The sequence below is a fragment of the Peromyscus maniculatus genome, chromosome 4, assembly GCF_049852395.1.
Source record: "Peromyscus maniculatus bairdii isolate BWxNUB_F1_BW_parent chromosome 4, HU_Pman_BW_mat_3.1, whole genome shotgun sequence".
In the NCBI taxonomy this organism is placed as follows: Eukaryota; Metazoa; Chordata; class Mammalia; order Rodentia; family Cricetidae; genus Peromyscus; species Peromyscus maniculatus.
This window is the reverse complement of record NC_134855.1, coordinates 108,732,886-108,752,276: the sequence shown is the minus strand read 5'-3', so window position 1 is coordinate 108,752,276 and position 19,391 is coordinate 108,732,886. Positions and strand designations below refer to the sequence as shown.

Here is a 19,391-nt window from a genome sequence, read left to right as displayed (position 1 = left end):
ACGTTGCTTGCTTTTTATTCTAACACAGGTGGTGTGTCTCAAAAGACTGACCTCAGAGCCTTTTGAGATTGGCTAATTTTTTTTTTTTGTGATATATATTTTTTATTTTACAATACCATTCAGTTCTACATATCAGCCATGGGTTCCCCTATTCTCCCCCCTCCCACGCCCTCCCCTTACCCCCAGCCCACCCTCCATTCCCACCTCCTCCAGGACAAGTCCTCCCCCGATGACTGCAATCAACCTGGTAGACTCAGTCCAGGCAGGTCCAGTCCCTTCCTCCCAGACTGAGCCAAGTGTCCCTGTATAAGCTCCAGGTTTCAAACAGCCAACTCATGCAATGAGCACAGGACTTGGTCCCACTGCCTAGATGCCTCCCAAACTGATCAAGCCAAAAAACTGTCTCACCTATTCAGAGGGCCTGATCCAGCTGGGGGCCCCTCAGCCTGTTCATAGTTCATGTGTTTCCATTCATTTGGCTATTTTTTTTTCAATAATTGAGTAAAACTGAAATTTATTATATGCCACAGTCGTCCTAGGTATGTATATGTATATATGTATGTATATGTATATACATACCTCCATGCTATGTATATAGCCTCTATGGTTCTATGGGTTGTGGTCTGATTGTTCTTTATTTTATATCTAGAATCCACCAATGAGTGAGTAACTCATAACTGTCTTTCTGGGTTTGGGTTACCTCACTCAGGATGATTTTTTCTAGTTCCATCCATTTGCCTGCAAATTTCATGCTTTCATTGTTTTTCTCTGCTGAGTAGTACTCCATTGTGTATATGTACCACATTTTTTTCATCCATTCTTCCGTTGATGGGCATCTAGGTTGTTTCCAGGTTCTGGCTATTACAAATAGTGCTGCTATGAACATAGCTGAGCATGTATCTTTATGGTATGAATCAGCATTCCTTGGGTATATGCCCAAGAGTGGGATGGCTGGGTCTTGAGGTAGTTCGATTCTTAATTTTCTGAGAAACCGCCATACTGATTTCCACAGTGGTTGTACAAGTTTACATTCCCACCAATAGTGGAGGAGTGTTCCCTTTGCTCCACATCCTCTCCAACATTTGTTGTCATTGGTGTTTTTGATCGTAGCCATTCTAACAGGTGTAAGGTGGTATCTCAGAGTCGTTTTGATTTGCATTTCTCTGATGATTAAGGATGTTGAGCATTTCTTTAAATGTCTTTCAGCCATTTGTAGTTCTTGTTTTGTGAATTCTCTGTTTAGCTCTTTAGCCCATTTTCTAATTGGACTGTTCAGTGCTTTGATGTCTAGTTTCTTGAGTTCTTTATATATTGTGGAGATCAATCCTCTGTCAGATGTGGGGTTGGTGAATATCTTTTCCCAATCTGTTGGCTGTCTTTTTGTCTTATTGACTGTGTCTTTTGCCCTGCAAAAGCTTCTCAGTTTCAAGAGGTCCCATTTATTAATGGTTGTGCTCAGGGTCTGTGCTGTCCGTGTTTTATTTAGGAAATGGTCTCCGGTGCCGATGCGTTCAAGAGTGCTTCCTATTTTCTTTTCTATTAAGTTTAGTGTAACTGGATTTATGTTTAGGTCTTTGATCCACTTGGACTTGAGTTTTGTGCATGGTGACAGATATGGATCTATTTGTAATCTTTTACATATTGACATCCAGTTATGCCAGCACCATTTGTTGAAGATACTTTCTTTGTTCCATTGTATAGTTTTGGCTCCTTTGTCAAAAACCAGGTGTTCATATGTGCATGGATTAATGTCAGGGTCTTCAATTCGATTCCATTGGTCCGTATGTCGGTTTTTATACCAGTACCAAGCTGTTTTTATTACTATAGCTCTATAGTAGAGTTTGAGGTCAGGGATGGTGATGCCTCCAAGGGTTGCTTTATCGTATAGGATTCTTTTAGCTATCCTGGGTCTTTTGTTTTTCCATATAAAGTTGAGTATTTTTCTTTCCAAGTCTGTGAAGAATTGTGTTGGGATTTTGATGGGGATTGCATTGAATCTGTAGATTGCTTTTGGTAAGATTGCCATTTTTACTATGTTAATCCTACCTATCCATGAGCATGGGAGATCCTTCCATTTTCTGATATCTTCTTCAATTTCTTTCTTTAGAGATTTAAAGTTCTTATCAAAAAGGTCTTTCACTTGTTTAGTTAGTGTTATCCCAAGGTATTTTATATTATTTGTGGCTATTGTAAAGGGTGATGTTTCTCTGACTTCTTTCTCAGCCCTTTTATCATTTGTGTATAGGAGGGCTACTGATTTTTTTGAGTTGATCTTGTATCCTGGAGATTGGCTAATTTTTAACGAGTCATCGGAAGAGAAAGGAAGGAAAGGGGGAGGAGTCAGACCCTGAAGTGACTTAAGTCTGAGAATGCAGCAGGCCTTTGTCTAACCTCAACAAAGACTTGACCCAGTTGGGGGATTAACACATGTGGCTTTACCTGGGAAAGATAAAAAGACTTGAATCCCTTTCCATAAGCAAAGGTTTTACAGTGTATAATAAAAAGCCTGATTTTTTAAAATATTTCTTACAGTCTCCTATGTAATTGAACTTATAATTTTATTGGTTGTTTAAATAACCAATAAAGGTGATATTTTAAAGATGACCCAGGGCCGGGCGGTGGTGGCGCACGCCTTTAATCCCAGCACTTGGGAGGCAGAGGCAGGCAGATCTCTGTGAGTTCGAGGCCAGCCTGAACTACAGAGTGAGTTCCAGGAAAGGTGCAAAGCTACACAGAGAAACCCTGTCTTGGGGAAAAAAACAACAACAACAAAAAAAAAGATGACCCAGTGTGGAGGAAGGGACAGCCACTTGGGAATGTAGCAAGGTCTCCCATAAGCATTTTGGCAGAGAATAAACTAGCAGCCTCTCTGTACTTTCAAGGCCTCTTGCTAAGCAGGGAGTGGGTTGCAGGAGAGATAGGTCAGGTTCTTTCATATTCAATGTCCTTACTTTTTTTTTTCTTTTCCCTGGCTGTCAAGGACACAGCAAGTTATCACACAAGCCAGGCTAGGCCACCCACCCCAACACACCAATTAAAGAGACAGGTAGTAGCAAAAAGCAGAGAATAGAAATGGATCCAATATGGTCTTATTAGAAAAAGGGTCAAATCAAGGAGTACAGTGATGCCCAGGTCTATGTTCCTGGTTTCAAGGTGGGATTTTGGTTTTCTGTTTCATTGGTTTTGTTAGAGAGCTCAAGAGCACGAGTTACTAGTTTGGTTTTCTTTTCATTTATTATGTGGTCCAAGCTGGCCTCTGTTTACTGTATAGCCAAAGACAATTTTGAACTCCCTAATCATCCTGCTTTTGCTTTCTGAGTCCTGGGATTATAGGCATGGATCAACACCACATCCATTTTTATAAGGTTCTGAGGATTGAGCTATATTTTGATCCCGAGGTTTAGGTTTAAATAGTGGACAAGAAACCAGACATTGTGGCACATGCCTTTAATCACAGCACTTGGGAGACAGAGGCAGGTTTGATCTCTGAGTTCAAGGCCAACCTGGTCTACATAGAATTCCAGGACAGTAAGGGCTACACAGAGGAACCCTGTCTCAAAGAACAAAAAGAGAAGATAAATGGCAGGTAAATAGAGAAAGCAAAAGAGTGCTTGATTGACAGTCCTGATGACAGTGCTGCCCCACTTGTCATGGGCTTACTTTACCATTGTCTCAGCTCTGGTCCAGCCTGCCTGCTGGATAAGTTCTCAGAGTGTGAGATCGCTTCCTGGGAGGCAGTTTCCTTCTCTGACTGCTGTCAGGACTGCAGACTTTTTCTTGCCCAGCGTGAGATTACTTGGGAAATTTTAATTCTTTGGGATCCATTGTTCCAATAGTTGGGGCATAAGTGTCTCTCTTGAGAATATCTCCTTTCCTCCCAGGAAGGTCACATTATCGCTCTAGTGCCTTCAAGAAGGACACTGGAATCTGACCCAAGAATCTAGCACTCCAGCTCTGACCAGCACTCTTTTTCTTCTAGGGAATGTGCATTTCTTCTCTGGTGGCCTTCTGTTTTCTCACCGTCATCATGGAAGTATCATCATTTCCAAGGATCACATGAATTCGGTTTCCTTCTATGATGGGGTATGTGGTTTTTCAGCCCCGGCTTTGATGCTCTAAAATACATTTCATTTTCCCTTCTCCATTGCTGTGTGACAGGATGTCAGGAACCACAGTAGCCATTGAAGCAGGCCAGCAGGGTGATGAGGCCTGCATACTCCAGAACACTTCTATGCTTTTCTAATAAGGCCTGGATCAGAAGAGCCTGCCCCATGCCCAAGTTGGTCATCCTAAAGATAGTAGAAAATAGCTTAAAAAGACCTCCAGTGGCTCTTCACATAAGCCCAAGGCTCATACTTCAGAACTGGAAGGTTTATCCTGTGGTATTGATGGGACTCTAACATATCCTGTAAACAGGAAAGAATTGTATGTGCAGCAAAAGGTAAATATTGTGCACTTTCTCCGTGAGAGTTTAATACCTCCCTCTCACACACCTAAGTTTAACCTCTATCTCCACAAACATGCTCCCCTAAGAACCGTCATTGTTTACCAGTCTACACTGGTATTACTCTTCCCCTTAGGGAAGGCGGTGGGTCTGAGTTTCCCTCATCCTATCCTCACTGGCCAGAGCCTAGCCAGTCTCTCTCAGTGCAACAGTGGAGTCCAGGGTGGACCTTCCACTCTGTCTGCTCTCAGCCTCAAAGGCTGTTTGGCAGCTAGAACAGAGGTGGAGTGAAGAGATTTGGCTTGATGCTCAATGGATGAATTAATGATCAAACCATTCTTAAACAGAAATCCACTCTCCTAAAAGGAGTTCAGAAATGTGGGCATATCAACTAGGCAGATTGGATGGCCTTATTAGATAATAGAGGGGCTTGTTGTTTTTTTTTTTTAAGAATGTATGTGGGTATGTGCACATGAGTGCAGTTGCCTATGAAAGCCAGGAGAGGGCATTGGATCCCTTGGTGCTAGAATTACAGGTGGTAATAAACTGTCTAACATGGGATGTAGGGAACTGAACTCAGATTCTCTGGAAGCACAGCAAACCCTGTTAAATCACTGAGCCATCTCTCCATCCCAAGAGTTTCGATATTAGCTCTTATAAATAGGCTTCTAACATCAGCCAGGCAGTGGTGGCGCACGCCTTTAATCACACAACAGCACTTGGGAGCCAAGGCAGGTGGATCTCTTGAGTTTGAGACCAGCCTGCTTTACAGTGTGAGTTTCAGGACAACCAGGACTACTCAGAAACCCTATCTTCAAAACAACAACAACAACAAAAAAGAAATAGTCATCTAACATCAAGAAAGAAAGTATGAGTCATTTAAGAAACAATACTCAAGCAACCCCATCGGCAGAGGTGTGGGTGGGCCAGCCCAGCAGTTGTGAGCCTGGGACTCACTGTGTCACACTACAGCTTCCATGACGAGATGGATTTTTCTTTTCTTTTTTTCCTCTTAAATTTTATTTTATTTTGTGGGGGAGATTGCAAGGACAGAGGGCGGATACAAAGGGACAGGGAAATGAATGGGGTTGAGATGCATGATGTGAAAGACAAAGAATAAATTAAAAAGAAAGTTAAAAGAAAAAGAAACTGCTCAAGAGGCTGGCAAGGTGGCTCAGTGGTTAAGAGCATTCACAGCTCTTCTGGAGGACCCAAGTTTGTTTACCAGTACCCGTCAGCTCACAACCATGTCAGCTCACAACCATGTCAGCTTACAACCATGTCAGCTCACAACCATGTCAGCTTACAACCATGTCAGCTCACAACCATGACAGCTCACAACCACCTGTAACTCTACCTCTAGGGATTCTGACACCATGAGCACATGGCAGATACTCAGACATGCACATGAATAAAATCTTAAAAGTTTGTTTTAAGAGGGCTGGAGAGATGGCTCAGAGGTTAAGAGCACCAAGTGCTCTTCCAGAGGTCCTGAGTTCAATTCCCAGCAACCCATGATGGCTCACAACCATCTGTAATGAGATCTCGCGCCTTCTTCTGTATACATAATAAATAAATAAATCTAAAAAAAAAAATGTAAGAATAAAGAAATGGGTGTAGCCGGGTGGTAGTGGTGCACGCCTTTAATCCCAGCACTCAGGATGCAGAGGAAGGAGGATTGCCATGAGTTTGAGGCCAGCCTGGTCTGCAGAGCAAGTTCCAGGACAGGCTCCAAAGCTACCCTGTCTTGAAAAACCAAAAACCAAACCAAACAAAAAAAAAAAAACCAAGCAAATGGGTTCAGAGAGATGGCTCAGCAGGTAAGAGCACTTGTTATTATTGCAGAGAACCTGGGTTCAGTCCCCAGCATCCACATGTCAGCTTATAACCATCGTAACTCACTGGAGATCTAATGTATTCTGACCTCCGTGAACACCAGGCACACATGTGGTACATATACATATATGCAGACAAAACATTAATAAAGAAAAATCTTTAAAAACAAACAGACAAAAAGAATAAACAAACAAAGCTCAGGTTTGGGGTTGTACACGCCTTTAATCCCAGTACTCGGGAGACAGAGGCAGGTGGATCTCTGTGAGTTCAAGGCCAGCCTGGTCCAAAAAGTGAGTTCCAAGACAGGCTCCAAAGCTCACAGAGAAACCCTGTCTGGAAAAACCAAAACAAAAAAAAGAAAAAGAAAGAAAGAAAGAAAGAAAGAAAGAGAGAGAGAGAGAAAGAGAGAGAGAGAGAGAGAGAGAGAGAGAGAGAGAGAGAGAGAGAGAGAGAGAGAGAGAAAGAAAGAAAGAAAGAAAGAAAGAAAGAAAGAAAGAAAGAAAGAAAGAAAGAAAGAAAGAAAGAAAGAAAGAAAGAGAAAGAAAGAAAGAAAGAGAAAGAAAGAAATGAAAAAACAGTGTTGGGATAGCAAAATTAGCTAATTTGGGAGTAGTTTGTTTTTGTTTTTATTTTGTTTGAGACAGGGTCTCTCTACATAGCCTCGACTGTCCTGGACCTCATTATGTATCTCTGCCTCCCTAGTGCTGGGATTAAAGGTGTGCAGTACTATGCCTGACTGTGGAAGTTAATTCTTACCCCATTAAAAGAAATTCAGAGGAGGGTCTGAAGAGATGGCTCAGTGATGAAAAGCACATGCTGCTCTTTCATGGAACAAAGTACCCATAATGAGCTGTTCACACTTTAACTCAGACTCCAAGAGGATTCAACCTCTGCTCTGGCCTCTCCTGATAACTGCACTCACATGCAGACATGCACACATACATGGAATAAAAAATAAATAAATCTCTTTTTAATCCAAACAAATGTCTAATAGATTTAAATAGTTTCAGCTTTATTACTGGTAGGGGAAAGGCACTCATAACCCACAGGGCACACATGGAGGTCTAAGGACAGTCTTCAGGAGTCAGTCCTTCCTTCCACCATGGGTTCTAGGAAATAAATTCAGGTTATCAGGCTGTGTGACAAGTGCTTTTACTCCCTGAACGTCTCTCCAGCCCCAAATTAAATATTTAAAAATTTCATAAGTAGAAAAGATATGAAAATAAATGTTCATTAATCTCTAGGGGCAGAAAGACTTTCTAAGCTTAGGAAATATTTAAGAGCTCTAGATGTTGTGGTGAATGCCTATAACCCAGCACTCAGGAGCAGAGGCTATAAGTTTGAGGTCAGCCTAGTCCATATAGGAAGTTCCATGCCAGCCAGGGTTATATAAAGAGAGACCCTGTGTACGAGTCTCATTTCCGTTATTGTAACAAATACCTGACAGAAAGCAGCTTAGCAAAGAAAGGAGTTACAGGTTACAGTTCATTGTGGTAGGAAAGTTAGAGTGGTAAGAGCTTGAAGCGGATAGTCACATCACATCCAGCTTTAGAATTTAGGCGGGTGGTCAGAATCTCAATGGGGCCTCCAGAAAATATTAATTCCACTGGTTGAGAGTAAGACTACTACCATAGTTTAAGTTCAAAATTGAAGCACGCTTAATTAAGTACTGGCCAAGTGTATGGACTCTGGCCAGGTCCATACTTGGGTTTCTGGGAAATGGCACAGATTCAAGAATGGCAAGGGCTTAAGAAGGAAAACTCAGCTGGGCATTGGTGGCGCACACCTTTAATCCCAGCACTTGGGAGGCAGAGGCAGGCGAATCTCTCTGAGCTCGAGGCCATTCTGGTCTACAGAGTGAGTTCCAGGAAACCCTGTCTCGAAAATTTAAAAAAAAAAAAAAAAAAAAAAAAAAAAGAAGGAAAACCCATAATTCATTGCATTTCCAATCAGGGACAAGCATATATCCTGACATATTTCCTGCCTGTGAACCTCCCGCCCACATGTGAGCAAGCACATCTGGTGCAGATGGGTCAGCCGAACTTGGTTAGGGGAGTGAAAACATATGGCTTGTTATCTCCCATAAACAATAGCCTCCAGCATTTCAGGAACCATCTGTCCTTGGGCAAGGGGCTTGCAGATCAGAGCCAAGGGTCTCTAAGGCATTGTAATTTAAAGCTTAAAATTTGTCTCTCACATATGTTTCAAAACTAAATAAACAAGCAAACAAACAAAGTTCTAAAGAAGGGCTGGAATGGCTCAGTGGTTGAAGTACTTGCCCAATCTGAGGCTGAGTGTGGTGGCATGGGCCTTTAATCTCAGCACTCTAGTTCAAGCACAGTCTGGTCTCTGTAGTGAGTTTGTTCCCATGTTTTTGAGACCAGGTGGCACTGTGTAGCTCAGGCTGGGCTGCAACTTTATGTAGACCAGGCTGTCCTTTAAGTCACAAAGGTCAGCCTGCCTTTGCCACCTGGGTGCTGGTATTAAAGGAATGCCTCACCACACCCCACTCCATTAAATAATTTTTTAAAGAAACAAACCAACCATTATGCAATCAAACTCAATAAACATTTACTTTAGAACTAGTTTTTCTTCTTTTCGTGTGTGTGTGTGTGTGTGTGTGTGTGTGTGTGTGTGTGTGTGTGTGTTTGTTTGTGTGTGTGATGTGCATGTACGTGTGTTTGCATGTGTTTGGCACATGTGTATATGCAGATGTGCATGGGCATGCATGTGGAAGCCTAAGGTCTATAGCAATGTCTTGTTCAATTCTTTCCTCTTCTCTTATTTTTAGACAGGCTGTCACCATGTAGCCCTGGCTGTCCTGGAACTCTGTGTTGACCACAAACTCACAGAGATTCGGCTGCCTCTGCCTCTCTGCTGCTGCCTCCTGCATGTTGGAATTAAAGGCTGGGCCCTCCTTAATCTTTTGAGGCAGGGTGTCTTGTTTTTGTGTTTTTTGTTTATTTGTTTTTTAATGCCGAATGCCATTTTTTAAAGGAGGGAAGAGGTCTTAAATACAGGCTTACCGCACAATGGGAGGACCCCAGAGGGCAGAAGTTCGCTACTGATGTTTTACAATCTTTCATCTAAGCTGTTAACGCCCATTATGCAGGATACACAGACAAGGAACTTCCTTTAAGCATTCAGGAGGGTGGGACCCGGGAGGGAATTAGCATAGGGAGGATATCAAGGTCAAGGTCAGCAAGCAAGGCTACAGTTACCCAAAACAGGGGCCAGGACCCTACAGGTCCCCCTTTTACTAATAAATGAGCTTCTGACTTAGGTTGCGTGGGACATCAGCAGGTCACCTTACCCGTCATGGAGACGCCTGCCCAGGCTACACAGGCACTCTGTCTTAGGTTGGTGAGTGCCCCCCAGGCATTACCCGTCTTTGAATACTCATCATATAGGCTCCATCGTGTGTGAGCTGCAGAGTTAACTGCTGCCAAAGATCTCAAAGTGGCACTGGTCTTGCAATCTGTGTGTTCGACACAGAAAAGACCAACAGAGAAAAGACCAACAGAAGTCCTATCTTACCCATAGCCAGGAGGCTAAAGGCAACTGAGCCATTCCCTTCCTTAACGAGCCTTACAGCAAATTGGAGTCCTTGTAAGATGGTATCCCAAAAGCAAATGGAACTTAAGTTTATAAATCTATAATTTTCAAAGCCAATCAAATTGTATATAACTATTGAATTAAATTTATCATGCCCAAGAGAATGAAAGATTAACTGTGGTAGCTACTTTTACTGCCAGGGTCTCCACTGTGCTAGCTGTAGTAAGCAATTATGACATGGTAATCCCAGAAACAGTAGCAGCGGTGGCCGCCTCTGCTATAACAGCAATAACGGCAGCAGCAATGTCAAATTCTCTTCTGGAGTGTGTGGGCATCCACTGGCATGGATACAACTCCGGGAACACGAACCGCCAAGGCCCATTTTTCTTGATCCCAGCACGACTTAAGCTGGTAGCTCTGCAAAAGAACAACTAAGAACCATAAATAAAAAACAGGCAGCTCACAAGGAGCATAACTAATGATCTTATAATGGCTACATTTAGGCTCATAAATTTTAAGTATCTTCAAAGAGGGCTAAATGAATCTCAGGAGGCCAATAAATGTTGCACAGAGCCACTCCTGAAAAGTAGGTACTACACGAGCTTGAAGAGGATTTTGAAAATGAAAAGACTTAGCTGGCATGCTACTGTTAACAAATGGAGGTCAGTGACCTTCATTCAGGGTTATCCTTAATCTCCAAGGTGTCTGGGTGACATGTTCTCAAACATGCTTGAAAAAGCAGTTACTATACATTACCTTCTGGAGAATCCAACCACATGGCTACAGTTCCTAGGCTTACGTTAATGCTTGCCAAAGCTGGCCATATTGGGCTCTCAATCCCCATTGGCATCAGAAGGGGAGAATTTTTCACGAAGGCCTAATAGGTCTCTGCCATGTTGGGCTTCAGCAGCAGCCACAGGGCTCACTCAGCACTCAGGAATCCAAAGAGGCACCTCATTGTCCTGAGGAAAGACATAAACAGAACCCCGGGCCCACACCAACACCAGATCGGGTCTCCTCCAAGTGCCAGTAGAAAGATCCTTCCATTGCTCCAGAGGGTGATTTGCAACAGGAGCCCTCCAGTGCTTATCGAGACAGGGTATCTTAATCACAGCCAGAGCTCATTGATACAGATCACCTTGCTAGCAGCTGGCTCCAAGGATCTGAACCTTCCAAGGCATTTATTGTGTAGGTTCCAAGACTCTAAACTCAAGTCCTCCCTTCTTTTTCTTCTATTCTCTTTTCTTTGCTTCATTTTTTGATACAAGGTCTGTCTGTGTGGCCTTGGCTGGCCTGGAACTCACAATGGTTTATTGAGGAAAGTACAATCTTAAAAAAAAATGTATGTATGTATTTGTTCATGTGTATGTGTGTTTTGTGTACATGTATGTTTGTGTACCACATATGTGCCTGATGCCTACAGAGGCCAGAAGATTTGGATCCCCTGGAACTGGAGTTGCAAATGGTTTGAGATACAAAGTAGGTACTGGGAATGGAGCTCAGGTCCTCTGGAAGTGCTCCTAACCTCTGAACTATCTCTAGTCCTAAGCATAGTCTTTTCAGCAAATGATATTAGAGAAGCCCTATATTCACACACCAGAAAAATGAAGTTGGACCCTTATACTAAGTACAAAAATGATTACTCAAAATGTATCAAAAACCTAAATATGAAAGCTAAAACAGTGAAACACTCTTAGAAGACACAGCAGGGAAGAAGCTTCATGACACTGGATTTGTCACTGATTTCTTGGGTAGTACCCCAAAAGCACAGACAGCAGAAGAATAACTGCACAAATTGAACTTCATCAAAATAAAGCTTTCTGGGGATTGGGTATTTAGATCAGTGGTAGAGCGCTTGCCTAGCCAGCGCAAGGCCCTGGGTTTGGTCCTCAGCTCCGGGGGAATAAATAAATAAATAAATAAATAAATAAATAAATAAATAAATAAATAAATAAATAAATAAATAAATAAATAAAATTTAAAGAATAATAAAGGTTTCTGGAGGCTAGAGAGATGGCTCAGTGGTTAAGAGCCACATGGTGGCTTTCAACCATCCATCACTCTACTCTAGTTCCAGGGGTTGTAAGGCTGTCTGTCTTCTGACCTCCTTAGACACCAGACACTCATGTGGTGTACAGACACATACGCAAGCAAAACACACATAAAGGAAATACATAAATCTTAAAAACCATTACGTTTTCTAGATGATGACTCATAAATAAAAGCATTTGCAGTGCAAGCCTGATGACTAGACCAGACCTCATGGTGGGGAGAACCAGCTCCCCGTAGCCGCCATCTCTAGTCTCCAGATGTGCACTGTGGTGTGCATGCACCCATGTACACACACACACACACACACACACACACACACACACACACACACACACACACACACACGGTGATTTCAGTTACATTTGTATTTATTTCCCGGGGGTGGGGTTTAATGTGTGGAAGTCAGAGACAGGCTTGTGGGACTTGATTCTTTCCCTCCTCCATGTAGACCTCCAGGGATGAGCTCAGCTTGTCAAGCTTGGCAGCACACGTTCTACCAGCTGAGCCATCTCACTGGCTCACATGATTTTTAAAACTAATTATGCTACCTGAGTATGATGGCATATGCGTGCAATCCCAGCTCTTGAGAGGTTGAAGCATGGGGCTCACCATGAGTTCCAGGCCAGTCGAGGCTCTATAGCAAAACCCTTTCCAAAAAGTAAAGATAAATTTTAAAAGCTTCTGTACATCAGAGGAGACTCGGAAAAGAATGAAAAAAAAAAAAAACCACCAGATGACAGAAATCCTATATACGATAAGAAATTAACACCTTACCTGGGAAAAAGATAACACAAGCCTTAATCCCAGCCAGAGAACTAGAAACAGAACCATCAGAAATTCAGTGAACTGAGTTCAACCTGGACTTCATGAGACCATGTCTCAAATCTCCCCCCATCCTCCCTAAAACAGTACCTTAGAAGGAATTTTGAGATGACATTTTTAGTTTGGGAAAATATATATCTAAGTCGGTATGACAACACATGCCTCTGATCCCAGCTGTTTGGGACACTGAGGCAGGAGGATTGTGGGTTCAAAGCTAGCTTGGCCTTTGGTGAGACCATGTCCCCACCAAAAATAAAAAATAATAGCCGGGCGGTGGTGGCGCATGCCTGTAATCCCAGCACTCGGGAGGCAGAGGCAGGTGGATCTCTGAGTTCAAGGCCAGCCTGGTCTACAGAGCGAGATCCAGGAAAGGTGCAAAGCTACACAGAGAAACCTGTCTCGGAAAAAAAAAAAAAAAACAATGAAGGGTGCCAATATCTCCTGTAGCTAGGAGCTGGAGAGCATGGCTGTGGTTAAATTCAGTAACCATTTTCTGCAGAAATACTTGAAAAGCAATTGGTCCTGTGTGTGCTGACACTGGTGGGGCAGAAGTCCTGCCGCTGGGTCCTCTTCTGATGCTCCTTTCTCTCTCTAGGACTCCACCAGCATAGTGGCCGCCCTGCTCATCGACTTCAGAGGGTCACTACTTCCTCATCTCCCAGTTCAGTTCCATGGACCAAGCAATTTTCTGATGATTGCTCTTTTCCCCAAGTCAAAGATATATCAAGCATTTTACTCAGAGGTAACATTATTTATCAACTTAGCAAAATAACCACTTTCTTTTCTCTTAGCAATTTAAATAGTAAGATATTTAACAAACTAATGGTAATGTCAAGTCAGGTGTGGTGGCTCAGTCCTTTAATCCCAACACTTGGGAGGCAGAGGCAGGTGGATCTCTTGTGAGTTTGAGGCCAGCTTGGTCTCTGTAGTGAATTCCAGGCCGCCTAAAGCTACATAGTAAGACCCTTTCTCAAAGAAAAGTGGGCATTGGGGGTCCTGAAGAGATGACTCAGTGGTGAAGAGCACTGGCTACTCTTGCAAAGGACTGATTCTCAGCACCCACATGGTGGCTCATAACCATCTGTAACTCCAGTTCCAGGGGCTTCCAGTGCCCTCTTCTGGCCTCTGAGGACCGTGTACACATGTGGTACCAAACACACAGGCAAACACCTATACAAATAAAAATGTGATTTTTTTTTTTTTAATTAGAAAGGACTAATAGTGGTGTGATTCAAGTGAGAGTCAAGCCAGGTGTGGTAGTGAAAACCTGTAATAGTACCTAGGAGGGGAGGCAGGGTGATCGGAAGTTCAAGGTTAGCCTGGGCTATATAAGATACTCTTCTAAAAGCATGAATGACAACAAAAAGATTAAAACACTGTTGAGAAGACAGAATGGGAGCATAGCTGATAAGTGTTTTCACAATCCCTCTGGTGTTTGAGCGGTGGGAGCCTACAGAAATGAAATCTGCTTGTCCCCTCTTAAGTTCCAATTAAATCTATTTCCTTTTTAGCTATTTGATTAAATAACAAGCCTACTTACTGGGCTAGAGCTCTATCCCACCCCATGCTGTCCTTCCCTGTGGATTGCAATTCCCTTCTTGCCTTTGCAAAGGACCCTATAGGATAATAAGCTTACTATACATGCTCAGTTCATATTCTGTGGTGGAAGGAACTTACCAAGAATTCTGTGGCCCCACAAGGTGTAGTATAACATGCTTATGATTCCAGCACTTACAGGTAGAGGCAGGAAGATCAGGATTTCTGAGATTAACCTCAGCTACATAGTGAGTATGAGGCCATCTTGGGCTATATGAGACCGTTTCTACAGGTGGGGAGGGGTGAATTGTGTGATGCACTTAGAGACCACCCAGTAGCCAGAGCTGAATAATGGCTGGTCTAGCATCACGACTGGCAGAAGTTCTTGGAAGGCTGTGGTTGCAGCACCTTCCAAGCAGTGCCCCTTCTTCACGATGAGTCATAGACTACAGAGGAACAGGAAGGAGGACTGTCTCTGAAGGTTCCCAGCACAGTCTGCCTCCTCTAAGCACAGCCTTTCCTGCTGGCCTTCCTGGCCTAGACACAGTCTCTGGAATCCCTTCAGCTGTCCCTCTAAGCAGCAGTTTCTTTTGAGGCCACCACTGCCTTGTGGTCCTGTCACCAGGGAGGAACATGCTCTTGAAGCCAGAACAGTGTTCCTGACACCTTCTTCCAGGCTTTTTGACCTCTGGAAGGTCACAGTCTCTGAGGATAGGAACCCAAAGAGGCATTTCTGGCTTTGAAACACCCTGAACAAAATTGCTTTCCGGCCTCAATTTTGAAGCGAATTTGTTTGTGATAATGTTTTTCTCTTCACTGACAGTGTTGATTTTCATCAGTCATCAGATCCCATGTGGATTTCATATCCTGTTGTCGGGTTTAAAGTGTTCTTTGTTTAAATTCTGTTTTGTTTAGGTCTTCTCCTCCTGGCAGCAGCAGGATAACTCAGGGCTTTCTTTAAAAGTGGTCCAGGAAGATGGATTATCTGTGGAACAAAAGAGGCTGTAAGTGGCTCTCTCCAGTGTTTGTGCTCAATTCCCAACGCTTTGTGCGTGTGCTTTCTCTGCAGGGTGACTCATGTTACATAACGAGGGTCTTTGCTTTGGAAAGGGCCAATAGTCATGTCCTTGTTGCCAGCATGCAGGTAGCGGGTGTGCTTGGGAAAACAGCCAGACAGATGAAATCCAAGCTGGGGGTGTGGCTCAGTTGGAAGAGCACTTGCCTAGCATGCAAGATGGGTTTGTCCCATCCTAGCATAAACAAGGCATGGTGGTATATTCCTATAATCCCAGTACTTGGGAGAAAGAGGCAGGAGGATCAGAAGTTCAAAATCATACTCAGCTATATAACAAGTTAGAGGCTAGCCTGGGCTACAAGAGACTCTGGGGAGAGTAGAGGGGAAGGGGGAAATTCACTGCTATTTTATCTAGGTTTCCGCTACTGTGATAAAACACATGACCAAGGCAGTTTATAGAAAGAATTTATTTGGGCTAAGGAGTCCATGATGTTGAAGTGGAGGCAGCTGATGCCTGGAGCAACACCTGATAGCTCACACATCTCAAATCACAGACAGAAGGCAGAGAGAGCAAAGACATACCGCCTCCAGGAAGACCACCCTTGCCTATTCTCCCCAAACAGCCTCCAGCCGGGGGCTAAGAATTCAAAAACTCATGACTTATGGGGGATCTCATTCAAATCCCAACAGCTAAGAATTAAAACCTGAGATTGTGTAAAAAAAAAAAAAAGAGGCCAACCTTCTTCTGTGGGCATTCCAGTTGTCATGCACTGGTACCATATTTTGTTCACGTCTGTGGGTGCCTATTTTGGAAGTATTGGCTCTGTTAAGGTCTCTGGCTTTGAAGCCTCAGGACTAGTTGTGTGAAGTGCCTCTGCTGTGGGAGGTGCAGCACTGATCTGAGCCTTTGGTGTTGCAGGCACTCCAGTGCACAGAAGCTCTTCAGTGCCCTGAGCCATCCTGCGGAGGAGTGGAGCTCTCCCAAGCTGCTCTCGGCCAAACTCCCGGAGTTGGAGCGGTGAGTCTGTGCATCTGGCCCCAGATGTTTCCTGTTGCCGCTTTTGAAATGTCGGAGACCCAAGTATTGGTCCTCCCTGAGCTCCTTTACTTAGAGCTTCTTACAGATCTGAAAAGGGTAGTAGTGATATGCCATATACACTTTCATATCATAAAAGAATATCTCTCTCTCAATTTAATTTTTAAATTTATTTTTATTTTATGTGCATTGGTATTTTGCCTGCATGTAAGTCTGTGTGAGGGTGTCAGATCTTGGAGTTACAGACAGTTGTTAGCTGCCATGTGGGTGCTGGGTATTAAACCCAGGTCCTCTGGAAGAGCAGTCGATGCTCTTAACCACTGATCCATCTGTCCAGCATCTATCTATCTATCTCTCTCTCTCTCTCTCTCTCTCTCTCTCTCTCTCTCTCTCTCTCTCTCTCTCTCTCTCTCTCCCCCCCTCTCTCCCCCTCTCTCCCCCTCTCTCCCTCTCCCTCCCCCTCCCTCCCTCTCCCTCCCTCTCCCTCTCTCCCCCCCCCTCCTCCTCTCTCTCTTTTAGTTTTTGTTTGTTTGTTTTTTGAGACAGGGTTTCACTGTGTAACCCTGGCTGTCCTAGAAATTCATCTGTAGTCCAGGCTGGCCTCAAACTCAGAGATCTCTGCTTCCTGAGAGCTGGCATTAAAGGTGTGTGCTACCACCACCTGGCCTAGAAAGAATCTCTTCAAGGCTTCATAGCACTTGGGTAAGAAATCACTAATGTGAGTTGAGAGATCAAGCAAGGCTGGTGACAGTAATGTGACATTGTCTCTGTTTTTCTAGGTTTCTCCAGCATTTTGTTCTCAGCAGTGTTGGTCAGGAGCCTGTGATGCGGACCCATCTTCCAGGCCTGCTGCAGCAAGCTGAAATCAGCCCTGCTCACGGATTAGAAAGTGACAAGGTAGAGGTTGGCCAGACATGCTGAGAATTTATAACAGTTCACAGGAGCACAGATGGAGTCCTTCTATAAGTGTGTTCTCCTCCTTGAATACTGATAATGATATTCATGAAAGACTCCATGACAGTGACCAACTCTGACATCTTGCTTCTCCAGGTCTTTTAAACTTTTGCTGTGTGTTCTCAGGCTGTCACTTCTTTCTGGTTGTGACAATGACTTAACCTAGCTTCGAAGGAAGGCTGCCCATGTTACAATCACTAGGGTAAGGTGATACTTCAGGCATTTTCTTCTCCAGAATGTGCCCCTGCCTCAGGTTTCTTGCCACTTGACTGTCCACTGTCCCTTTGGAAGCTGTGTATCATAGTTTGTTTCTGTGGAAGTCTAATTCATGCCCATCTACTAAAGGAGATAGCACTATGCAAACAGTATAAAATAAATGCCTACCTTGTGATATTTTACTTAAAAGGTGCCATAGTACTGGCCTCTAAGTAAGAGTACCTGGCTGAGTGGCTCTTAAGAAGCCTACATCTGGGGCTGGAGAGGCAGCTCAGGTTTTGGAAGCTGGTCTCTTCCAGAGCAGCTGGGTTCGATTCCCAGCACCACCACTCACAGTGGTTATAACTTCAGTTCCAGGCTGGAAAGATGGCTCAGTCGTTAAAGGCTAGGCTCACAACCAAAAAAAAAAATAACTTCAGTTCCAGGGGATTCTTGTTTCTAAGAGCACTGCATACACACAGTGTTCAGACACTCATGCAGTCAGAACACCTACACATAAATTAGAAAGGAAGGATCCCACAACCATGATCTTATAGGTATACCATAGATGGTTCTCTTTCTCTTTCCATTTATGTTTAAATCTGTTGAAGTCTTTTCTTTATAAACTCTAATTTTGCTTAAAAGAAAGAGAGAGAGAGAGAGTATTTGAGTGTGTACGTGTGATTTAAGGGACTGAGGAGTGGCGCCGAGGAGTAGGGAAGCAGATGGGGACAGCTGGGGTAGGGGAACGAAGACTGTGAGTTACCTCTGTACTCTGCAGGGAGCAGAGAGGGACAGAGGAGAGCAGCCTTGGTCACAGGATGGAAGGAGAGCTTGGGTTTCCACAAAAGAAGAGATCAACCGCTGTCTCTGTGCTTATGCGACCAGCTGCCGCTGACTGTCTCTAGGCTTAGCATTGGTGTCCGTTTCTATGACTGGGCCTATTTTGAGGGGTCTCACATGTTGTGAAATAAAACATACAGCCTGGTATGATGGCCTGTGTCCAGTGTTCAGGAGACTGAGGCAGGAGGATCACAGCAGCTTTGAAACCACCCTGGGTAGCATAGAGTTCTAGGCCAGCTTGGGCTATAGAGTAAAACTTTTTCTCCTGTAGACAGGCCTTCCTAGGCCTTGTCGTTGTAATAACCCTTCTGTGGTTGCATGATTCTTGTCCTCCTCTGCTGCTCTTCCTCGTTGAGTAAATCCCTTAAATGGCCTTAGACTATCTACCTGAGGGGAACCTAGTTCTGTGTGCTGCTATAATGCAGTTAGGGTCATCGGGATGATTCCTCCTTTCTTCCAAGAGAGGCTTTCAGAGAGCTTACCATGCCCGGGAGTTCTGTCTCACCACAGACAGCATGGCCTGGAAGACACGGGCAGCCCCACAGAAGCATCTTCAGCATAGCTCCTCTGCTCACCGGCTTCCTTCCACACCAGTATAGCTGGGACATTATATCCCAGGCTTCCTTTCTGCTTCCTAAAAAATGTGACAAATGTAATATCCCTGAGTGTCTCCTTAAGTAGAGGTCTGTGGTCTTAAGCAAGTTAGTCTCTCCAAATGCTTACTCTTTCAAGTGATACAGTTACAAATGCCCTATAGAAATTTATTGACTATTTATATAAGTGAACTTGAATCTTCGCACCTACCCTGTAAGGTGAGTAGGTCTTAGCTTAGTTTCTAGTGCTGCAGTAAAACACCATGACCAAAAACAACGCGGGAGGAAAGGGTTTATTTCAGCTTCCAGCTCTCAAGTCACACTGTCACTGAGGGAAGTCAGGGCAGGACCCTGGAGGCAGGAGCTGAAGCAGAAGCCACAGGGGTGCTGCTTACGGCTTGCTCTCATGCTTGCTCAGCCTGCTTTCTTATGGAACCCTGGCCCCCCTGTCCAGGATGGAGCCCGGTAGCTGGGCCTTCCATTGATTGCAATCAAGAAAACGTCCCACGG

At 43.9% G+C, this 19,391-nt stretch overlaps 1 protein-coding gene across 3 annotated transcripts in view; it reads left to right on the top strand.

Annotated features, from left to right (window-relative positions):
* The window catches only part of Dnaaf9 (dynein axonemal assembly factor 9), a 138,846-nt gene that overhangs the window by 86,344 nt on the left and 33,111 nt on the right, over positions 1-19,391 (top strand). For all 3 annotated transcript variants that reach the window (XM_076570653.1, XM_076570654.1, XM_076570655.1), the window contains exons 21-25: positions 3,980-4,083; positions 13,305-13,451; positions 15,161-15,249; positions 16,180-16,278; positions 17,076-17,193. In XM_076570653.1, coding sequence (XP_076426768.1) covers positions 3,980-4,083; positions 13,305-13,451; positions 15,161-15,249; positions 16,180-16,278; positions 17,076-17,193 — 557 coding nt within the window. The remainder of the gene's footprint in view (positions 1-3,979; positions 4,084-13,304; positions 13,452-15,160; positions 15,250-16,179; positions 16,279-17,075; positions 17,194-19,391) is intronic.